The 21642-nt window shown below is 34.6% G+C and overlaps 1 protein-coding gene across 4 annotated transcripts in view; it reads right to left on the bottom strand.

The window, feature by feature from the left end:
• LOC144965243 (rac GTPase-activating protein 1-like) overlaps window positions 1–16805 on the bottom strand; it is a 47055-nt gene extending 30250 nt beyond the window's left edge. Inside the window, exons 1-9 of one of the 4 annotated variants that reach the window (XM_078900381.1) lie at window positions 16645–16805; window positions 10898–10979; window positions 10236–10377; window positions 7238–7298; window positions 6608–6753; window positions 5463–5634; window positions 4857–4998; window positions 4329–4431; window positions 3465–3564 (exon numbers count right to left, since the gene is read on the bottom strand). In XM_078900381.1, the coding sequence (XP_078756507.1) occupies window positions 3465–3564; window positions 4329–4431; window positions 4857–4998; window positions 5463–5634; window positions 6608–6753; window positions 7238–7298; window positions 10236–10377; window positions 10898–10979; window positions 16645–16683 (987 nt within the window). In that variant the 5' untranslated portion in view covers window positions 16684–16805. The remainder of the gene's footprint in view (window positions 1–3464; window positions 3565–4328; window positions 4432–4856; window positions 4999–5462; window positions 5635–6607; window positions 6754–7237; window positions 7299–10235; window positions 10378–10897; window positions 10980–16644) is intronic. The other 3 variants (XM_078900380.1, XM_078900379.1, XM_078900378.1) reach the window with 3 other exon arrangements.
• Between the last annotated feature and the right edge of the window lie 4837 nt (window positions 16806–21642).

The raw sequence follows: 21642 nt of genomic DNA, 5'->3' as shown, positions 1-21642 counted from the left end.
TGCCATTTCAACGCCAGAATAGAGGAAGATCATAGGATAGTCAAAAACTATAAATGTCAGATAGAAAAGGGACGAAAGGTAATCGAGAGCGTCATTTGTTTTTATTGTCTGAATCCAGAAATATAATTAAAACACTAATTTAGTTTTTCTTTTTAAAACAATACAATTCATAACATATGTAAAAATGACACATCCACATTTCCAGTCCTACACACAAGGACAGACATTTACAAATACAGGACAATCACTGAATGGATCAACTTGTCAAACTAAGTTCACATTACCCAGTGATGATAATGGCAATTTGTCAAAAAGGAGGAAAATGTATCGGTCCATCTGTCAATTTCAAACAAAATCGTAACACAAAACATCGTAGTATATTATATTTTTACTTTCAGTGTACCTCTATTCTTAATAGTAGATATAACTTACTCTATGTAAATTATTAATGAATTGTCCTTTCCTTAAAACGATTTCTTAAAAATACCTTCTATTCAAGAGACTTAAAATTTGGTCAAAAGGCCTGAAAGCATTTGCTTTTACTTGTATTATCTTTGTTACTGTAACCCAGTGGTCACAGATCTTACAAATAAGACTCAAGTATCTTCAATAAAATTGTTAAACATCGTAAAAACAAAGGTAAAAAGTGTAAAGTTGAGCACCCCTTATAATTGTAACAGATTAATATCATCTCTCTATGACTAGATGACGTTTATAAAGTTAACACGAAGATTGATAGAAGAATGGTTGAGAGGAATACGGATAAGGAAAAGATAGAAAGAGAGAGAGAGGGACAAAGAAAGAGTGAAAGAGAGGGAGAGTGAAAAAGAAAAAAAAAAAAAAAAAAAAAGAGAGAGAGAGAGAGAGAGAGAGAGAGAGAGAGAGAGAGAGAGAGAGAGAGAGAGAGAGAGAGAGAGAGAGAGAGAGAGAGAAAGAGTGTTGTTTAATTGATGGGGCTTTTTTTCTAACCAGGGGAAAGTTATGATACAGTTCACTCCGCTTAATCGCACACTCCGCATATACGCTACACACTCCCGAAAAATGGAACTTCTATATAATCGCTCCACTTAATCGCACAACTTTTCCGCTTAATCACTACATCTTAATTCCATCTTGATTTGAGAAAAATATCTTTAAAATACAATTTTAAAAGGTAGTGAAAATGCTTTTCACATTAAGCCAGTCGGCACGTTAATATGTTAATATCGTATCGCGCTTTCCTGTCAACGCAATTTCACTGTCCCTCTGTCCCCAACTAGGCCAGACGCGCAATGCTTGTTAACTGACATCAAAGGATTACATGACACGACGGGCTAATTGACTCAGAACTCGTCTGCATCACAAGGTGTGAAATGTGATCGCAGTCCACCCAATGCCATGTGTTTGTTTACATTGACCACTCAATTGCAATTCTCTACCTGTGCATTGTTTTCCTCTACTAGGCCGTGAACAATAAGAAAGGATTATAGGGAGGACTTGCGTCTCATCTTTTGATTGATCTATACAGTCCATGTCCACATTGATACACTCAAAAGGCGACTAAACGGGTATAAACTTAAGGCAAGTCTTTCTCCCCATTAGAAAGCTGGCTCTCGAGATGGAAAGGTCGACAGAATGTCTTGCTTGAAAAAGAACATGACGAAAAATACTATGCTGATGTCTCTTCTGCCAGCCAATGGAGTGATGAAGTTTTGAAACATTTTCTTCAGCAGCACGACTCTAATGACATTTACAATACAGATGAGACGAGGCTTTACTACAATCAACGATTCAAACAAACAATAATGTCACACTTTGTTGTCGATGAAACATGAATAAAAAGAGAAATTTTTAAAGAAAAAAGCCCCCCAAACAAAACCCCCCCACCCCAAAAAAAGAAAGAAAAATTTTAAAAACAAAAACAATAGAAATAAATAAAAAGAAACAGAACCCCCCCCCCCCCCCCCCAAAAAAAAACCGCCTCTTCTAATCAGTCTAAAGTCGTGAATATGATGGTCCCAAGCCCGTAGAAACCTCAGAGGGGAAGGTCATACATGAATGGTAAAGCTGGTACTTAGATGCTAGTTTTAGATTTTCCGCTAAATCGACACACCAACCTGAACTCCTGAGGGTGTGCGATTAAGCGGAGTCGACTGTAATTAACTTTTGAAACGGACCTATAACTGTACTACCACTCTTGACCTACTTACAAATAAAATTTAGACTCATTTACCCCCTCCCCAACACCCTTTCTTTTTGACCATCAATTGCCTTTTCTCAATTTTGACATCTGACACCAGTTTGTCAAGACTGGGAGGGTCACCAAAATGAATGAAACTGAGCACAGGTGTCAAAATACGACACGAGACATAATAGTAATTATTTCACTATCCACAACTTGGCCTGCCCGAGCTTTTATCAGAGGAAAATGTTTGACACTGCAAAATCAGCGGAAAATTTCTGAGAAAATCCCAAACTCATGGAATGCCGCGAAGATTATCATCACTGATTATCTTCAATTTCATCAGAATCAAGAATTCAACAATTAGACTCAATTTCCATTCCTGTTTGTTTTTAAGGGTTTTACGGCGCTTGCAACACATTTAGATTATATCAGCGCCAGTAAAAAGGAAGAAAATGGAATAGTAAAAAGTTCTAGAATTACAATTAAAGCACCCAAGAGAAAGGAAGACAAAGGGGAACTGGGAACAAATAGGGATCAGATGCAGATTCCAAGAGCAAACCATCAATGTACTTAGTTTGAGATCACCTATAAGTATGTCTCATCCGGACACAAGCACAAAATCCAACAAAGAGGAGTACACTCAAATGCTTACAGTATACATTTAAAATAACAAACATAATAATACATAACAGAGAGATGATTTACAAGGAAAAAAATATCATCTCCCAAAACAATAACTATGCATTTGACTGTTTCCCTCCCAGCTAGGACTCAGGCCAGGGCTAGGAAAAAACCAAGTAATCTCATTCCGAGACAAAGACAGAAAGCAAATTGGAAAACAGATATAGGGGGATAGAAGACACAGTAAGTGCCACCCTGCCCACTATGGGAGGAATTTCCATTCCTGAGTCCATTGCGTGCATTTAGAAAATTTAAACACACACACACACACAAAATACTACTGATTTTTTTACAAAAACTGAATGTGTGACATTGAAAAAAATTCAGTTTGTTTACTTAAGAACCAAGGGATATAACTGGAAATAATGTCATTTTACAGTTTTATACTTACTGCTGTCAACTATCTTGGTATGAAATTCAACATTTATCGCATGGAAAGGGTTAAAAGGTCATAGTCAAGGCATAAAAAACAAATTAAAGTCTCTTCCAAGGACAGAGACAAAAAGCAACATGGAAAGGACAACAGATATTGTGAGACAGAAGAGACAGTAAGAGTGTCTTCCTAGGTCATCGTGGAACAATTAATAATAACCCCAGACTTTATTATTAAAAAACTTACAGGCACGCATGTTTCAGGCTTGATGACAGTCTTTGAGATGAACATGTGAACACGATTCAACCCACTGCTAGCAGAATTAGCTTTTCTCAAAGAAGGAGTTCTGTGAACGATACAAATGTTTTTTGTCACTCATTCAAAACATTAAAATTTCAACATGGAAATCAAAATCATGCAGTCTTGTCAATATTCAAACATGAGCATTTAATATTTAAACCAGAAAACATTTATTTTAAAAAGTGCATATCCAGTTTCACTACCCTCAATGCACTCTTGCAAAGCTTCAGTACTTCGCCTCCAACAGAATGTAAAGTACAAATTCCCATTCCTTAAGGTCACTTAATAAGCATCTTTTTAGTACTTTTGTAATGTCATTCAGAACCATTTTAGGTCCATGAAGCCAGCGTTTACCCTGGTTTCTATAGCATGAAACGGAAATAGCAATTGCTTTGAATGGTTGCTAGTCTACTATAAAGTACTTTCTACCAGATCTAACAGACCCAGCTACCCTATCAGTGCTGGGTGGACTGGTGGATTAGGAAAAAATCTCAACTTCACCCAGGATCGATCTCGGTCCCTTTGCATGTGAAGCTAGTTGTCTACCAACTGAGCAATCGGGACACCCATATTTTAGTACTAGTGCTCTTTAAATTATCCATCACAGCCTAGAAGAGAGATATTTTCAAATTGCCAAATAAATAGATGCGAGGTCATTCAAACTAGAAATAATTCCACTGGTGAGCAAAATGAAAATTAATTGGATTTTTTTCCCTTGGTTTAATGGCATAAATATTCCTATTTAAAGGAGAGCTTTTATTTTGAGATAAATAAATAAGTAAATAAAAATAAGTTCATTAAAAGTCTCACTCTGGTGTGCTTTTCAAGATACTCTTACGAGGCTTGGCATTGTAGTTGATGTTACAAGCATTTTCATTAGTCCACATCTCATCATCACTCTCAGCATCACAATCTGAAATTATTGGTCAAAAATTGAGAAAAGGCCGAAAAGGAAGGGGGTTGTAAATGAGTCTGGATTTTATTTGTACGTAGGTCAAGAGTGACAGTAGCGTTATAGGTCCGTTTTAAAAATTAAGTATTATAAATTCCCCCTGATTAGAAAAAAAGCCCCAAAACAAAAATCAATCATACTTTATCACTTTTTAAAAATCATCTAAATTATGAAAAAATTAAACATTTCATTCCACAAAATTGCAATCAATTGTTACATTGCTCTGCAGTTGACATCAACATAACTAATTTGATTTCCAAATTGTTCTGGAAAAGAAATAATAATGAAAAAAGAACAATTCTAAGGAAATTTAAGCAATTATTATCTATATTGTAAGGGTGAAGAAGAAAAATATTAGAGGGAAAGGAAAAGCAAACTAAACCTACCATTCTTAAAATTCCCATGTTTGTCTAAAGTTGGTTCACTAAAGCTTTTGTTCAACTTTGGAACATGTGTCTCAACCATGGCACTAGGCTTCCCAGCTGTGTCGATAGTTATGGTTGCTGTCACAATAGAGTTATTTGCATCCTAAAGAAATAAGAAAAATTGAAATACAATACCTCTCTTCCTCATAAAATCCAAAAACAAGTTTTCATTTGAAGCAAATAAAATAAATTAACTTTGCAAAACAAAACTGTAACGTCTTGCATTCGACATGTCTCAGCCTGCATGTTAAAAGCTGCTGTTGACTCGGGACCAATTTTAAAACTATTTGAGCACATTAAGTGGATATTGCATGACATAAAAGTCACATTTTTATGTTAACCAATTTTAATATGATTTGCTGTGACAAACAGATGATGAAATTTGTAGCTGTTTTTAAAGCCTCTTAATGTATTCATTCATCCGAAAATGTGTTGTGGGTTTTTTTCTTTCTTTCTTTTCCTACTTTTTAAAAATTTGACAAAGTGCCTGATCTCTGTGAACTGAATGGGGAGCTACAGGTCTACATATTAAAAATTCCAAAAATATCAACATGAAGACATAACAACCTCCTTAGATCTTTTAGGTGGTGTGATATTTTCCAGCTCTGCAGGGGGTGCTGATGGTCTCTTCCAGTTCTTACCACTTCGCAAACGGGATGTACCTAAGGGATCCTCCTCAGTTTTATCAAAGCTTACATCAGACAAAAACGAGGCAGAGCCTTCCATGATTGTGTTCAGTCTGTAATAATAAAACAAAGATTAGTAAATAAGTGTAGTATTATCAAAAGCATTGTCATGCAGACAACTTTATAGAGATGCTTATTTTCCTTATAAAAATGTCTCAGCATCTAAATAAGGAAAAATGGTTGGGGGCAGAGAGATACCATTGTACCACTGTAACTGAAAGCAATTTTTTTAAAGCATACAAAAGGAAACACAATCTGGGTACAAAAAGTGAATGTATGAATAATGTCGGAGAGCATTAAAAGTATATGCCATGTTTACATGCATATTTTTATGCAAATCTTCAATACAGTATGAAAGGTTTAGTTTAAAAAAGGTGAAATATTACCAACTAAGATTAAAGAAATAGTTTAAAACCAATCATTTATGATAGAGGGGTATTATGACATAAACTATCAAGATTGATATTGAGAGTTTTTCCCTAACAAAATGTATTTAGATCTTACAGAGATTAAAAAACGCACAAATCTTCAAAACTTTTCAGATATTCAAATTTTTTTGCTGAACATCAAAAATTTACAGAAACCGGTGTTTTTATGGAAAATCGGCAACCCTGATAATTAATTCATTTTCGCTGAGGAAAGCATATAAAATGAATAATGTTTGGCAGACCTGTCTACTTAAAAATTATAAAATTCGTAAATTTTAGGAGATAGAAATTGTAGTCACTACAGTTAACTTTAAGAATCAACAATTTAAATAACACTTCAAAATCCTTAAAATTATGTAGTCTGGCATCAACATTCATTTTCAATAAGTTTTAATAACTTAGAGATGCTCATGAACTTCTGAAAATGGAGCCAAGATTTCGTAATTCTACAAATTTTTCGTGTTAGGCAGGTCTGTATTAGGCCACTGAAAAAAAAAAAATGACGAGAATGAAACTTGCGGATTGCAGATTCTATTAATTTTAAGATTTGCAGGCCTTCACTGAAGATTTTGCTTTCTTAATCAATAAATCAACTCACCGAGTGTTACTGGCATCTAAATTTGTCATATTTTGTCTGTTGTGACTATTGGTAAACACAGCCAATTTTTCCCTATCCTGTTCATGGAGGACGCTCTTACTATTCTTGTCATTCAGTAACTCACGAATAACTTCAATCTGACGTGCCTGTAACGATAATAAAAAAATAATGGTCAAATGACATTAACAAAACATGAATAATTCAAAACAAAGACATATTTATCAAAGATCAGTTTATTTCTCCAGCCCGAAGACATCTCTATCAGAGATCAGTTTATTTCTTTAATCCTAAGACATATTTATTAGGCAATCAGTATAGTTCTTCCACCCTAAAACTAATATTGCTTAATAATGTACATTGGTGGGTCAATACACATTATCATGAAATCTTTTTTCTTTTTCTTTTAGCTTCAAAAATAAGCAAGGTGTTCAAAAATAAGTCATACTATTAATTGGAATAGCTCTGATTAGAACTCCCATATAATTTCTACTGATTAATCAGAATGCACATGACTTAATTGGAACAATTTTAACGTTTAAATCAAACTTCATTACATCTCTTTTCAAACCTAAAATATAAAACCCCTAAAAAAGGCTTAAGTATGGAAGCCTGTTTAAATTGAAGAATTACCATGTCTTCTTTTTCTCGTTCAATGTTCCGTCGTCGTTGAAGTTCGTATTCAGCCTGTTTCCTGTTTCAAAGCAGCAAAAACAAAAAGAAAAAAAAAAGTTTGTCAAAAGTTGCATTGTTCAAATAAATCAAGTATCCATCAAAAGGCATCCTACAGATTGAACGATGTATCTTCAGAACTCAGTTCAATATTTAGAGAATTATGTACCCCTTGACTAAATATCTTTTCAGACTTCTATGAAATAGATGACATAAACGAGGATCTTTCACAAAATTTAGAGACTATCAAAAATAGGAAGAGAATATACTGAGATGAAATCATGTCATGCCATTTTTATATTTTTTGAATTAGAAAGTCAAATTCTGAGTTTAATAACAAAAACCCAAAATTTTCTGGATATATGTCATTAACAATCACATAAAACTATACATTCAACACAAAACTTTACTGTGATTTGTCATTAAAAAGATATACATAAATAAACACAAAAGAATAAAATATCACAATTACAACAATGCCTCAACTTACTGTATTATCCATATAAAGTGCATCAATCCTAATAAGCTCAACTACCCCACCCTTTGGACTCAATCCAATGAATTTTTCATTTTTTTTAAAAAACACAAATTAAAATCAAATGTCTCTGGTCAATGGCCTATGATCCATGACATGAGTGATGGGCATAAGTTGGTATAATCAGACTCATGCTTCCTTAACTGTCCCAAACAAATTAACAAGATTTCCGCTCTGTAGAGATACTCTATGCAATGATAAGCAATGGTCTTAATATTATTATTGCTTGTTAAGGGGAAGGTCGGCAGTGAAGACAAAAATCCGCAATAATGACCCAAGAATTAATTTCATTTGCTCAATACATTTGATTAGGACCACCATTGATGAAAGCACAGTTGAGTTTTGAAAATCGTTTCTGTTTGCCATGGAAATGGACATAAACATCTGCCATCTTGGATTTTTGGCATATTTTCAAAGTGAGATATCTCAAAAACGTATTCATGTAATGTCACGAAATTTCGTGGTTAGTTTGATACAGGCAAAATGCAAATTTTGTCACATTTTTTAATCGATATTGTTAAAATTGTATTTTTGATGAATTTTTGAAAAATGTCATGTACAATATTGTGAAAAATACCAAAATTTGGAATTTAAAAAATCGTTAAAAATATATTTTTACTCTTATCCATAAAACAATGTGATAAAATCTTAGTCTTACGTAGATCAATGTATGGTGTAAATTTCAAGTATTTACATACAAGACTTTTTTCTAAATGTAATTTTTTACTAAATAAAATCGTATTTTGAGAAAATGGCAATTTAATAACAAAGTTAGCAACATAAACAGGTAAACATCCTTACATTTTAACAATTTAGGTTTAAAAGGCACCAGCAGCATAGCTTGGACCTCCCTCAAGAACTCCCATCTCTCATTCCCTCCTGGTTTGTGCGTTTTTTCGCATTGAAAGACGTTTTGTCAGTTTTTTGTGTGTGTTCGTCAACTAGTGGAAATTCTTTTCAGCGCTTCTCTTTTTTATGAGAGGAGCAGAGAAATAACTTTGTTACTGTACAAGAAAGTTTCTAATGGCTGTACTACTTTGTGGACCATGATTGAATTCACAAATTGAGATTAGTGTGGAAAATCTACCCTTCTTAGCTGACGCAACTTTTGAGCATATGCTCCAGATGACACTGTGCAGACTCATTTGCATTTTGAGTTTGATGGCGCTGGCATCATCGTGAACAAACACCCTTCTTACCCATTGCAGCAGTGTCAAGAATAATCAAATTGAAATAGTAGCAAAGTCTGTGGTAAAATTATAAAGTTATCTTGAATATTAGTAAATACAAACGTCAAAGATCACAAAGCCACTGACTGTTTACAAAAGGATGCTACCTCTGACCCCGATTAGCAAACACACCAGCCAATCACAGAGCTAACGAAGATCATGCAATCCAATGAGCGAGCAGCCGACACGTGAACTTTCCTTATAAGGAAGTTGCGTACTATGAATGACTGTGTGACACCCTTTTCTATCTGTATAGTGTGTTTATGAATGTACCGTTGGAGGGGAAATTTTCCACAAGAAAGGTCACGGTGATTATGACAGGCAAAGGAGAGACGCATCTTCATATCGATATGAAAATTCATGGCATTCGATGCTGTGTCAGTTGTGTTACCAAGGTGTGAATATACATGTTTATCTGCATCAAGCACTGATAGAACACTTACCTCACCTTATATAAACACAGATTTCACAGGGTAAAACAATGTTTTTGAGCACGGAGTGTGTTTCATATTATCAAGAATTAGCCAAAGAATTGAAATATCGATAAAAGTAAAAACTGATGATTTTGATATAGATCACTGTTTTTCACTGCCGAACTTCCCCTTAACACTTTTTCAAAACTTTGACCCCGTGTTGACAATGTAGTAAACTTTATGATGAGGGTTGTTGATTGGATCAATGTCATGGACTAGATTTAGTTCATATTTCATATTTTCATCATGTAATGTAAGAAATAGGCACACCGATTTGTACGCTAAATAGGATTTAAAGTCCAATATCTCTAAAAGAGACCAAAAAAGAGGGAAAGAAAAACTTTCATCAAAATAACACGTAAAGGGGCCTTATTAAGAAATTTTACTTTTCAAACTCTAAATTCAATGTAATTATACTGTGATTCCAATGTCTGGAAGAAAAAATATATTTACATAATGCAACTTGATTATGATTATAATGGTGGTGGTGATGGTTGTGATGATAATGATGGACATTACAAGTTTAATAAACGTCAGTTAATTCCTTTTCAGCTGACATTAGAAGATAATAATAAGAAAAATAAGAGCACAACATATTTCAAGTAAAAGTTGACAATTGATGACCTGAAAAGTTTAAAAGGTCAGAATTCGAATTGTATTCATGCAATATCATTTAACATTTATCAAGACATAATCATTTTTCTTTCTTTAAAAAGACTTGCCTTGCATGTTTAATCTGTGTGTCAAGGGTTGAGTTTTCTGTTTCCAAACGTTTCAGCCGATCAGTTTGACTTTCGTTGCTCTGCACGGCTGCCACCCACCTTTTTCTACATTCTTCTTGGTTCAATGCAAAAGCAACAAATTCTGAACACAAAGATTATTAAAGCACATATGGTTATTGTTGCCCAAGCTCTATCAAAATAATAATTATTTTTTAAATGAGGGTTAAAGTATGATACAGAACAAGATTCTCTAGTAACACGATTGATAGTTATTAACCTCATATTTGTTATAATAAGCATTGTCAGCCTTGCCAACCTACAATCATTGTGTAAGTATATATTCAAGACAAAATTTTAAATCATATAAATATTATAAAACACGATCTTGTCAAGTTTCATTGAAGGTTATATGAAATATCACTCTAAAAACCTAAAATAATCTAGATCCGTAAATGAGTACAAATAGTATCATTTCTATTACTTTTCCTCTAAAAATTAAATTCATAAATTCAACCCAAGAGGACAAAATCGGGGTGTGGCCACATTTGGTTCCCCAAAACATCTGTTTATAGAGTGGTAGGTCTATATTAATTACTATAAAATTCAAAGTAAAATCATTTATCAATTTTACACCAAAACCTCTTCAAGAAAATAATGCTTACCTGCTTCACATCCAGCTCTCAAAACATTTGACTTCCTGACAATGTCATCAAACTGAGCCACCAAAGATGGTCTCAACTCATTCTGAAACAAAAATTTTAAATTTTAAATAAACCATCTGATCTGTAAAACCAAAATTTTGATTTTAAGCTTACCTACTTGTGAGCTTTAGTCAGGCAATCTATGTTTTTTGTGTTTTGTTTTTATGGGTTTACAGCGCTTTCGACACTTTTAAGTAATTTCATTGCCAATTAAAAGGAAGATGATAGGGGGAAAATTGTAGATCTGAAGTTAAAAGCACCAAAGAAAAGCAAGACAAAGGGGAACAGAATGAGCAATGTATGAAAACTAACGTGCCTATTTTGACATAATTAAAGTCCCATCCAGATACAAGCAGGCATGCCTATCATCAATTTCGAATTTCATATTTTATGGATAAAACCTCAAATTTTAGGAACAATAAGTTGCGCAACAGTAATGTCTTAAAAGACAAACGTCTGATATCAAGAGCATAATATGGTTACAATGGTGCTAGAGGTTATTATAAATATGTGTAGTTACCAATCTGCTAGCAACAAAAGGGGTATCCTCATTCACTGTTTTAATAATATAATATTATTTGGATAACTCATCCAGATAGCACTGCCACTGGTGAGAATGACTGACCACAAAAAAAAAGAGGACATTTTTCTCCAACCATTGTGAGAGAGAATAGCTTACCTATTTCCAAATTATATGATTTGTTGATGGCTAATGATCTGGTGGTAGAGGTGATGGTGTGGCAGTGATGAAGGTTCTAATAGTGGTGGTAGGAATGATGATGTGGTAGTAGTAGTTGTAGTAGCAGTGGTGGTAGGATGATGATGTGGTAGTAGTTGTAGTAGTAGCGGTAGGGATGGTGATATGCTGGTAGCTGTTGTAGTAGTGGTGGTGGTAGGGATGATGATGTAGTTGTAGTAGTAGTGGTGGTAGGGATGATGATGTAATTGTAGTAGTAGTGGTGGTAAGGATGATGAAATGGTGTCAGTTGTTGCAGTAGTGGTGGTAAGGATGATGATGTGGTGTCAGTTGTTGTTGTAGTAGTGGTGGTGGGGATGATGATGAGGTGTTAGTTGTAATAGTGGTAGTAGGAATCTGATGTCGTAGTAGTTGTAATGGTGGTAGGGATGATGATGAGGTGGTAGTTGTTGTAGTAGTGATGATAATGTGGTGGTGGTGGTAGGGATGATGATGTGGTAGTAGTTGTAGTAATGGTGATAGGGATGATGATGTCGTGGTAATTGTCGATTTTTACAAATTTCCCGGATAAAAAGTAAACTTCTGTATTTTCCGGGACAGCCATTAATTTTTACAAATATCAGGAACAAATTCGGAAATTCCAGGACGATAGGCATGCCTGCACAAGCAAAGGATCCCGCTATGAAGGATTCACTTAAATACTTAAAAAGTACAATAACTAAACACGTATTCAAATCTAAAAATTATAATTGTACAAAGTAATAACAGAGATGATTTACAACTTTTTTTAAATCATCTCTCAAAGAAAGAACTATACATTTGACTATCATGAGCAATGGTGAGTGTTTGTGTGTGTGTGAGAGAGAGAGAGAGAAAGAAAGAGAGAGAGAGAGAGAGAGAGAGAGAGAGAGAGAGAGAGAGAGAGAGAGAGATTCCTGGAACTTTATAAAATATATTTAACTGTAAATAATAAAATAAACGGGGATGGAACTATTCAGACAAACTGATAGATTTCAAGATGTGAATGAATGATCAAGTCGGAGAGGTGGGGACGGGGAAATTTTCATGGATTGGATTGGGGTAACAAAAACAAAACAAAACACGATCTTGTCAAGTTTCATTGAAGGAAAAGTTGAAACATTCAAAATCTCAATTCTAAATCACACAAAATGTTTCAATCATCCCTCCTTTTCTTTCCTTCTCAAACTAACACACTCATTCAGCTTCAAGCCATTTGACAACAAGCCATTTTGAACAGAAAATACAATGTTGTGTTCAGTGAGGGGACAAAGACTAATTTTCAGAGACGGGAGAGTGCTTACTAAATTGGCATTGATTAAAAATTAAACACCAAACGATAGAGTAATTCTTCCTGAAGAAAATAAGATAAAAATCATTAAAATTCATCCATAAACAAAAAATCTATGGAACTTTTTCTGAGATCCATCACTCAATAGTCCAAAAGGCCATTTATCAGCTCAGTGCTGGAATGCCAAATGGACGTTTACCTTTAGCAAGGTACCTACTTCTACTACTGCAAACAGTTATTCTACCATGAAATCACTATTTGCAATACTACTGCGAATATAATAAATGTGTTACAACACATAAAACAACAACGAGTCAGCTAGTTTCAGAATTTTAATGCTTGATAATAATCAACGTTCCATCCAAAAAAAACCAACAATGGCCGATTGCCGGTCTACCCTTCCGCCCACTACTCTACAGTCATGCGCAAGGCACCATATAAGGGAGGTAACAATTAGATTGGTTTGAGTATTTTCAACAGCGAATAAGTACTTCGTTTAAAAAAAGTGTCTGCCAATAACCGTTCATCGTTATTGCCAGACAGGTGTCTGCCAATCGATTTAAAAATCATAAAGTGTATTTATAAATAAATAATCTATTTAAATAGGCACTTAAATGATGGGCTAAATCTGTGTCACAGTTCTGCCATTCATCTGTGTGACCGCTAGTTATCGTTTGTGAACTGCAGACGATAACCATGACTTGGTTAAATTGAGATATCTTTGGTGTTTATTTACAGAATTTGATAAATTAAACACTAAAATAAAGGGCATTGGAAGCTCTATCATTTGGTACAATTACTGTTTCCCTCCTTTAATTAATTTAGAAGATATTGTAATGGAAATATAGCTTAATTATAGTGGGCAAGATAATTAAGCTGTGAATCATCATTAATGAAAAAATTCCCTTGAAACATAGTAGATAATAAAATTCAACCATTTTCAACTATCAAAACTGCTTCCCGGATACCCTTTGAGCATTCAATAAAATCACACTCATTTCAAAATCTACCAAAGTAGCACCATTTCAGCTTGGTCAGTGTTGTTCATTGGCTCCTAGCCTAGTGACGTCACAGTGTTTCAGGGGAATCCCCTTTCGTTTTTTCAGTCAGCTGGAGCCCAGTTTCAGGCTGATTCCTACAGTAATTTTTGGGATCTTTTTAAGGTGTAAGAAATTGAATAATTCTGCTTCTATATAACCTAGATAGGTACAAAATTCAAACGGTTTTATCCTTGGGATGATATATTGCATCAAAGTAACCCAGATTTTATACTGACATTTGAAAACTGAATTTTCATTTAAGTGCCGAATTTAAAATTAGGCCGTCTCTATTTCTCCGAACACTCAGGAAAATAAACTTGAACTCTATTTCTCTTATTGGTCGGCTAGCCTCCAGTAGCTGATGGGTTACGGATGAGAGGTTGATGCAAAAGTAAATGATCAAACAGAGTGGACAGGGAATTCTCACGAATCATCAAGCTAGTGTTTTTTAGGCATATTGTTTAGTTTAAAAGACGGATTTTATCAAAAAGTTGTGCTATCTCGAATACTTCACATTGATCATGGCGTGTTCACTTTTGCATGTCACGCTGCACAAGAGAGAACAGAAGTAAACCGAAATAACAAAGAGTATCAAGACAGGAACAGAGGTTGAAAGACAGGATAGCACAAATTCAAATTCAAGATCGAAGTCTAACAGAAAGTTGGGAATAAAAGACAGTAAGACAGAGCGCCCATCAGTTTATTTTCCCGGTCCCGATCATGAATCATAATCATGGTCATGGCATAGTCACAACAAAAAGCGAAGCCAGTGCGCTAGGAACTTGCGGGGGTGAAGCCAATTGAAAGGGATTGAGAAAACTGAAACTGAAACTACCAACACTAAGTTATAGAAGAATAAGAGGTGACATGATTGAAGTGTACAAAATGTTAAATGGAAAATATAACCAAAAGCTGGTAATCTACTTAAAACTCTGGCCCGAACACTCCCTGAGGACAGGAACAAGGGGCAACTCTAAGAAGACTAAGAAACTTTTCACACAAAGGGCCAGACAAGATGTGCGCAAGCATGGCTGTCATTATCCGAAGGCTGGGGTTTCATTATCCCCAGACACCTGTCTGGGGATAATGATAATTCATTATCCCTAGACACCTGTCTGGGGATAACCAAAATTCGTTATCCCCAGACACATATTTGCAACTCCGCTCTTTTAAACAAATATCCACATTCCAGAATATGGAATGTTTCCTAATGCACATAGAAATAAGGAAAGTTAATAAAATATCTACAAAAACATAAAATTAACCAACATTAAATCAGTTGTTACTACATATACACAATATGCATCGACTTCGAAGTGGGTGTCGTGGCTGAATGGTTTAGTCGTCTGCCCTGGAAGTTTTACCAGAATCGACGTTGTGGGTTCGAATCCTGGTTCCGCCACTATTTTTTTTTTTTTTAAATTCCGTCTTCTTTTTACAGAACGTTGCAAGGGATAAATGTCCCATCCATCCTCCCCCCACCTCTTTTTTTAAAAACTCTCTACTCTCTCTCTCTTAGTTCCTTTCTAGTTTCTAGCAAATTGTCATATTTGCCCCCACTCCGATCTCAAAAAGCGACTAAAAAGGATAAATAATTAAAAAGCAAACAAACAGAAATATTCAGAGAGCGACCAAATGGTCAGATAGAGGAGAAAAAAACAAATAATATTTTTTTTAAAAATAAAAACAATTTTAAGAAATTCATGCTCAGAAACGGAACAAAAGGTCAAACAAAAAGGAGAAAAGAATAGACTCGCACAAAAAAAAAAAGAAAGGTGGGGGGGGGAAGAGAGGATGGATGGGACATTTATCCCTCGCAACGTTCTGTAAAAAGAAGACGGAATTTTTAAAAACAAAAAACAAGTGGCGGAACCAAGATTCGAACCCACAACGTCGATTCTGGTAAAACTTCCAGGGCAGACGACTAAACCATTCGGCCATGACACTCACTTCGAAGTCGACGCATATTGTGTATATGTAGTAACAACTGATTTAATGTTGGTTAATTTTATGTTTTTATAGATATTTTATTAACTTTCCTTATTTCTATGTGCATTTGGAAACATTCCATATTCTGGAATGTGGATAATGTTTAAAGGAGCGGAGTTTCAAATATATGTCTGGGGATAACGAATTTTGGTTATCCCCAGAAGGTGTCTGGGGATAATCACAGCGCGCAAGTTTCGGTTTTAGTAGAGTGGTTCAAGTGTGGAACAGTTTACCGGAGAAAGTTGACAGTGCTAATTCACTTAACTCATTCAAGAACAGACTGGATAGCTATTTGAAAAAAACAAGAAATCTTCTATGATTACAAGTACAAGGCTAGCATCACATTCTGTCTTCACGGTAATCTGTAACGTAACCGGAAGAAACAAAGATGACACCCGAGTCCAGCGAAGAGGATCATTGAGAACCTGTGCTGGAAATCATCTCTAATTATCTCTAAGTAATTCATCTTTCTTTTTTCTTCAACAACATCCGACCAAACACATTGTCTTCCTTCGTTAGGCACGGAGCACCTCCTCAGCCTCAGTGACAGACTCCAACTCCCAACTCCAGTTAGTTAGTAGTGTGGTGAGTCAGTGGCCAGTGGACTTTAAAATTCAAATTACAACAGAAATGAAGACTCCAGTAGTCCGAACTCTCTAGACGTTATCATTACCTTTTTATTTCTCATGTTTCTGCTTCGATTATCTTCCATTTCGTCTGTTTATTTAAAACAAATGTTACTATAGAACAATAATGTCATCATAATATTTACAGTTTTATATTTCATAGAAACCGCCTTCCGTGGCCATTTTAAAACACAACACTAGGAGAGGGATGGGTATTAGGCATGGATACTGGATACCGCTTAGTAATTATTTGGGTATCGACTACTTCATCTAACCGGTCATTTTCGCACCGGATCACCTTATCCCCTAACCAAAATTGATTCCATATTATGGGATCCACGCGCGTAACTATTCAATAGATAAATAATGAGCCGACGTATACTTATTTGCAGGTCTAATAACCCAAATATTATGGCTCATTACTGTAATATAAATACTTTTAAACCAACGCAAAACATTGTCCATTAGAACAAAGTTATAACTGCCCAATAATTGCGTTCAGTTATCAGACCTGCCAATATGTGCACTCATAGCAGGACCTACTTAAAAATACGTTTATTTTTCATTAATTATATATATATATATATATATATATATATATATATATATATATATATAAATATATATATATATAGGTATCATGATAGCTGTTTGTTTTTCAATCATGGCCTGTTGTGCATTCCATAATATACGTCATTGGATGGTGGTGGCATTTTATCGAAATGGGCTCTTCATTGAAAACCCTTTTCCCATGCAAACCCCAGACAATAAATTAAATGTGAAAGAGAGATAAGTCAAGTTTTAAAACAGAAAGTGACGATTGACGGTTGACATAGTTTACATCAACTACATTATAAAGATAGGCTAAGTCCCTCGATTGTCTAAGACATTGCTATTGAAGGAAGTTTTCTACATTTTAAAGACAATGATATGATAATTTTTTCCAGAGACATTAGGAATATATATATATATATATATATATATATATATATATATATATATATATATATATATATATATATAAGCATATAAGCCTCGCAGTCTGGATGACGCTTGCTGGTAATTGTCTGACTTAGCCACGGAGTTTTAAAATTCGAGGAGTACATTTGCCCTCTCCATCCATGCTGTTAATTGTTTCTTTGATCACGGTCCTGGGACAGAGTTTTGGGGCTGTCAAGTTCTTGTTGTGACTTCAGTACGGAGGGCACTGCAGTTTTTCTTAGTTCTTCAGGGATTAATTCGGCCTCATCTGAATTCAGAAATGCCAGATATATATAGAGAGAGATCCTGGTTCAGTGTAGTTACTATTGGTGTTGGTGGTCTCCCTAATATTTGTTGCCATGTAGGAAAGATTCTGTCTTTGCACTCTCGGATGGATTGTTTTCATCTCGACGTAAAATATGACCAAATAGCTTCCACCGCTGTTCTTTTATCACGGTACTTGTAATGATTTCAAAAAGCACGCATAACTTTTTTCGAAATCACACATAACTTTCTCACAGCGTCACCTACATAATTTTATAACCCTGCCTAAATAACAGGCAGGCCGACCTCTAATATTTCAAAACGCTGCATTAATTAAAGACAAGCCTAGACACAGACAATTAATAACAATAATAATAATAATAATAATAATAATAATAATAATAATAATAATAATAATAATAATAATAATAATAATAATAATAATGATAATAATAATAATAATAATAATAGATCTTGAATGTCCATAAATATGGCAATTTGTCATTTAGTTACACTTGTTATAACGTTAAATGATAACTGTAACATTGAACAGATATTTCACTCCTATTTATTTTCTCTCTCTCTCTCTCTCTCTCTCTCTCTCTCTCTCTCTCTCTCTCTCTCTTCCTCTCTTTCTTTCACACGTTCGGTATACACAACATAAACATATTCATTTCGTTTTCAATTTGTTACAATTGTGGAGATTCGACACCAAAAATTGTCATCATTATCAATTGGTCAATCTTACATTAAATAAATTAATCAGTTAATCAGTCAGCGAATCAATCCTTGGTTTTTCTGTACCATATGTAGCCAGGTGCCTTCGTAATTATTGCACCGCTATCGGCGTCACCGAGATCAAAGGACAGGCCACCGCCACATCGCACCGCCCTCACACTTGAACTCCGTTTATTTTGCTGATAGAACATAATGATCTAATTCTACCTAGGATTACGACATTCATGTCTTCTTTAATATATCATCTGAATTGACCAGTTAAAACTCTATGGTCTAAAAATGTGATTGGGTCCGGCTAAATGACCAGTAAAAATCTAGGATAAAAAATTCAGGAACCTAATTGGTCCCCGCTTAAAACCGAAACTCCGATCATTTTTATCTAAAAGAGAGGTGTGTAAGCCATCTCATCCTTTCTCTCATTTATGGCACTAGATTTAGACAGGCTGTTGTGATCAGGATTCCGAATCATATTTAGCGGAATATACTGTGTGGACGAGAGTACGGCTTATTTACAACAATCTTATAGCTGTAGAATTTCATTCTATTATGATTCATTAATGTCATTTAAAACTAGTATGTGCAGTGAATAATAATTAATATAGTGTTTTCGACTGCACCGAACGTAGACGCCAACATGTCAAATAATGAAAATTGATAATTCATGTTATTATAAACAAAAATATTTTATTCACTCTCTATGTCTATACATATATGTATATATATGTGTAAATGTTTGTGTGCCTTTCAAATGAATGTATTACATTTGCATGAATTTATATCTTACGAATGTGCTATCGCGTATGCGCAATAGCAATATTATATATTTATATGTAGGGTGTAATGTGTTCAACACTGGAAGGCTGCTATTCACATAGCTCTTAAAATAATTGCATTTTGTGGCTATTTTAAGTGTTATTTCTGTATAGGACGAATTTTATTTCACACTCAGAGGATTTCGTATGACTTTGTGATGAAATTTCGTGGATTTTAAGCAATTAATTGAGCGATATTTTAACGTTTTGTAAATTTCTGCGAGGATTTTATCAACTCTTAAGGCCATTTATGTTTACGTTTTTCGATTTTAATGACAAACACAGTGAGTTATTTTAATACAATTACAACGGTCGACGATGAACATCGAAAATGACAACACCTTATTATTGTTATAACTATTCACCCCAACACCTACGAACAATACGACATACAATTAATAATACACCGACTTTAGAAATCATTTGAATTATTCAAGGCATACAGAAAAAAAAAAGAGGAAAGAAGGTGGAAGGAAACAAAAACAGAAATAAAGAGAAGCCAAGGAAAACATCAAATTCAACTTAGTGACATTAAACTGTAATAATTTAAATTCTACTTATAACAATGACGGAAGCTGTCCCGAAAACGTTGAACGTTGCAAACTGGTGCGAAATGAAACAATCACATTGGCCACGTGGAACATAAGTACTTTAAACCGTTTAGGCAAATTTGAAAACGTTATTCAAGAAATGAAAAGGTTCCAAATTTGCATCCTTGGTATCTCAGACACGAAATGGAGAGGAGAAGCAGTAGTTAAAGGAGATGATTTTGTATTGTATTATGCAGGTGGAAATTATCTAGAGAAAGGAGTTGGAATTCTTTTAGACAAATCAACACCAAAGTGCTATTTAGATCATGTTACAATCTCAGAAAGTTATTTTAGTAATGTTGAAAGGAAACCCATTTAAAGTTAATATTATTCAAATATACGCTCCAACATCAGACAGTGACGAAAGCACAATTGAAACATTCTATCGAGATATTAAAGCAATGTAAATCCAATGAAATTCGTTTAATAATTGGTTATTTCAATGCTATGGCTGGTAACGAGAGAGTTGAAGATATCATTGCCCCCCACGGACTAGGTACCAAAAATGAAAGAGCCGACTGGTGCAGATCGGAACATCTTACCATTGTCAATACGTGGTTTACAAACCACGATAGAAAGAAGTGGACACGGATAAGCCCATGTTGTCTTTATAAAAATCAGATAGATTTTATTCTGGACCAACATTGATTCAGAAATATCGTATACAACGCAACAAATATTCCAAGCGCAGATTGTAATAGTGACCACCGACCTGTCAAGGCCACGCTTTAAAAAAAAAAAAAAACAACTAAAACAAAAGAAGAAAAAGAAAGTGAAACCAAAACTTCAATTAGATCATTTGAGAATTAACAATCAAATAAAAAATGAGTACAAAGAATGCCTGAAGGGAAAAAAAGCAGTGAAAACTTTACCTCAGTTATAAACATCGATGGGTGCTGGAATCAGGTATCGAACTGCATCACAGAATCTGCAAAGGATACTATTCCATCTGTGAAAAAAACACGAACTGAAGCAAAATGAATGAATGACAAGATCTTACAAATGATAAATGAAAGAAAAAAAAAACTAGAACGTAACAGCAATGAATATAAAGAAGCTAATAATAGTATAAAACATGAGTGTAAGAGAGCAAAGGAAGATTATATTATTGAACATGAATGTCACAGAATTGAACGACTAAAACAATCTCACACCAAACAATTATACCAGTTAATACAAGATCAAAGTGGAAAACGACCGGCCATGGCAAGAAAAGGCGTTAAAGAGTTACGCAAACGGTAATATACTTATCGACAACAAAGATATTTTGGAACGTTGGGCAGTATACATTTTTAAAAAATAAAAATCTTTACATGAATGACAAAAGAGGGGCGTGCTTGGATAAAGAAACCTATACTGTGAAAACGGGTCCCCAGATTATGCGAGAAGAAGTAGAAGCTGCTTGCAAAGAGATTAAAAAGGGGAAAGCGATAGGCCAAGATAGTTTCTCATAAGAATTGATTGACGCCCTCGACGATCAGGGAATAGATATTCTGACAAAAGCCTTTAATGTCATAATATATGAAAAGGGTGAACTGCTTAATGTTTTAAGACAGTCGGTATTTATTACCATCCACCCCAAAAAATCAGGAACTATTGATTGTAACTAACGCAGAACAATCAGCATAATGAGCCAGGCCACAATAATTATATTAAGAAT

The sequence above is a fragment of the Berghia stephanieae genome, chromosome 2 (assembly GCF_034508935.2).
Source record: "Berghia stephanieae isolate SIO BIC M18660-M18661 chromosome 2, UCSD_Bste_1.3, whole genome shotgun sequence".
NCBI classification, from domain to species: domain Eukaryota; kingdom Metazoa; phylum Mollusca; class Gastropoda; order Nudibranchia; family Aeolidiidae; genus Berghia; species Berghia stephanieae.
The sequence above is the reverse complement of the archived record's forward strand: the minus strand, read 5'-3'. Positions and strand labels throughout refer to the sequence as shown.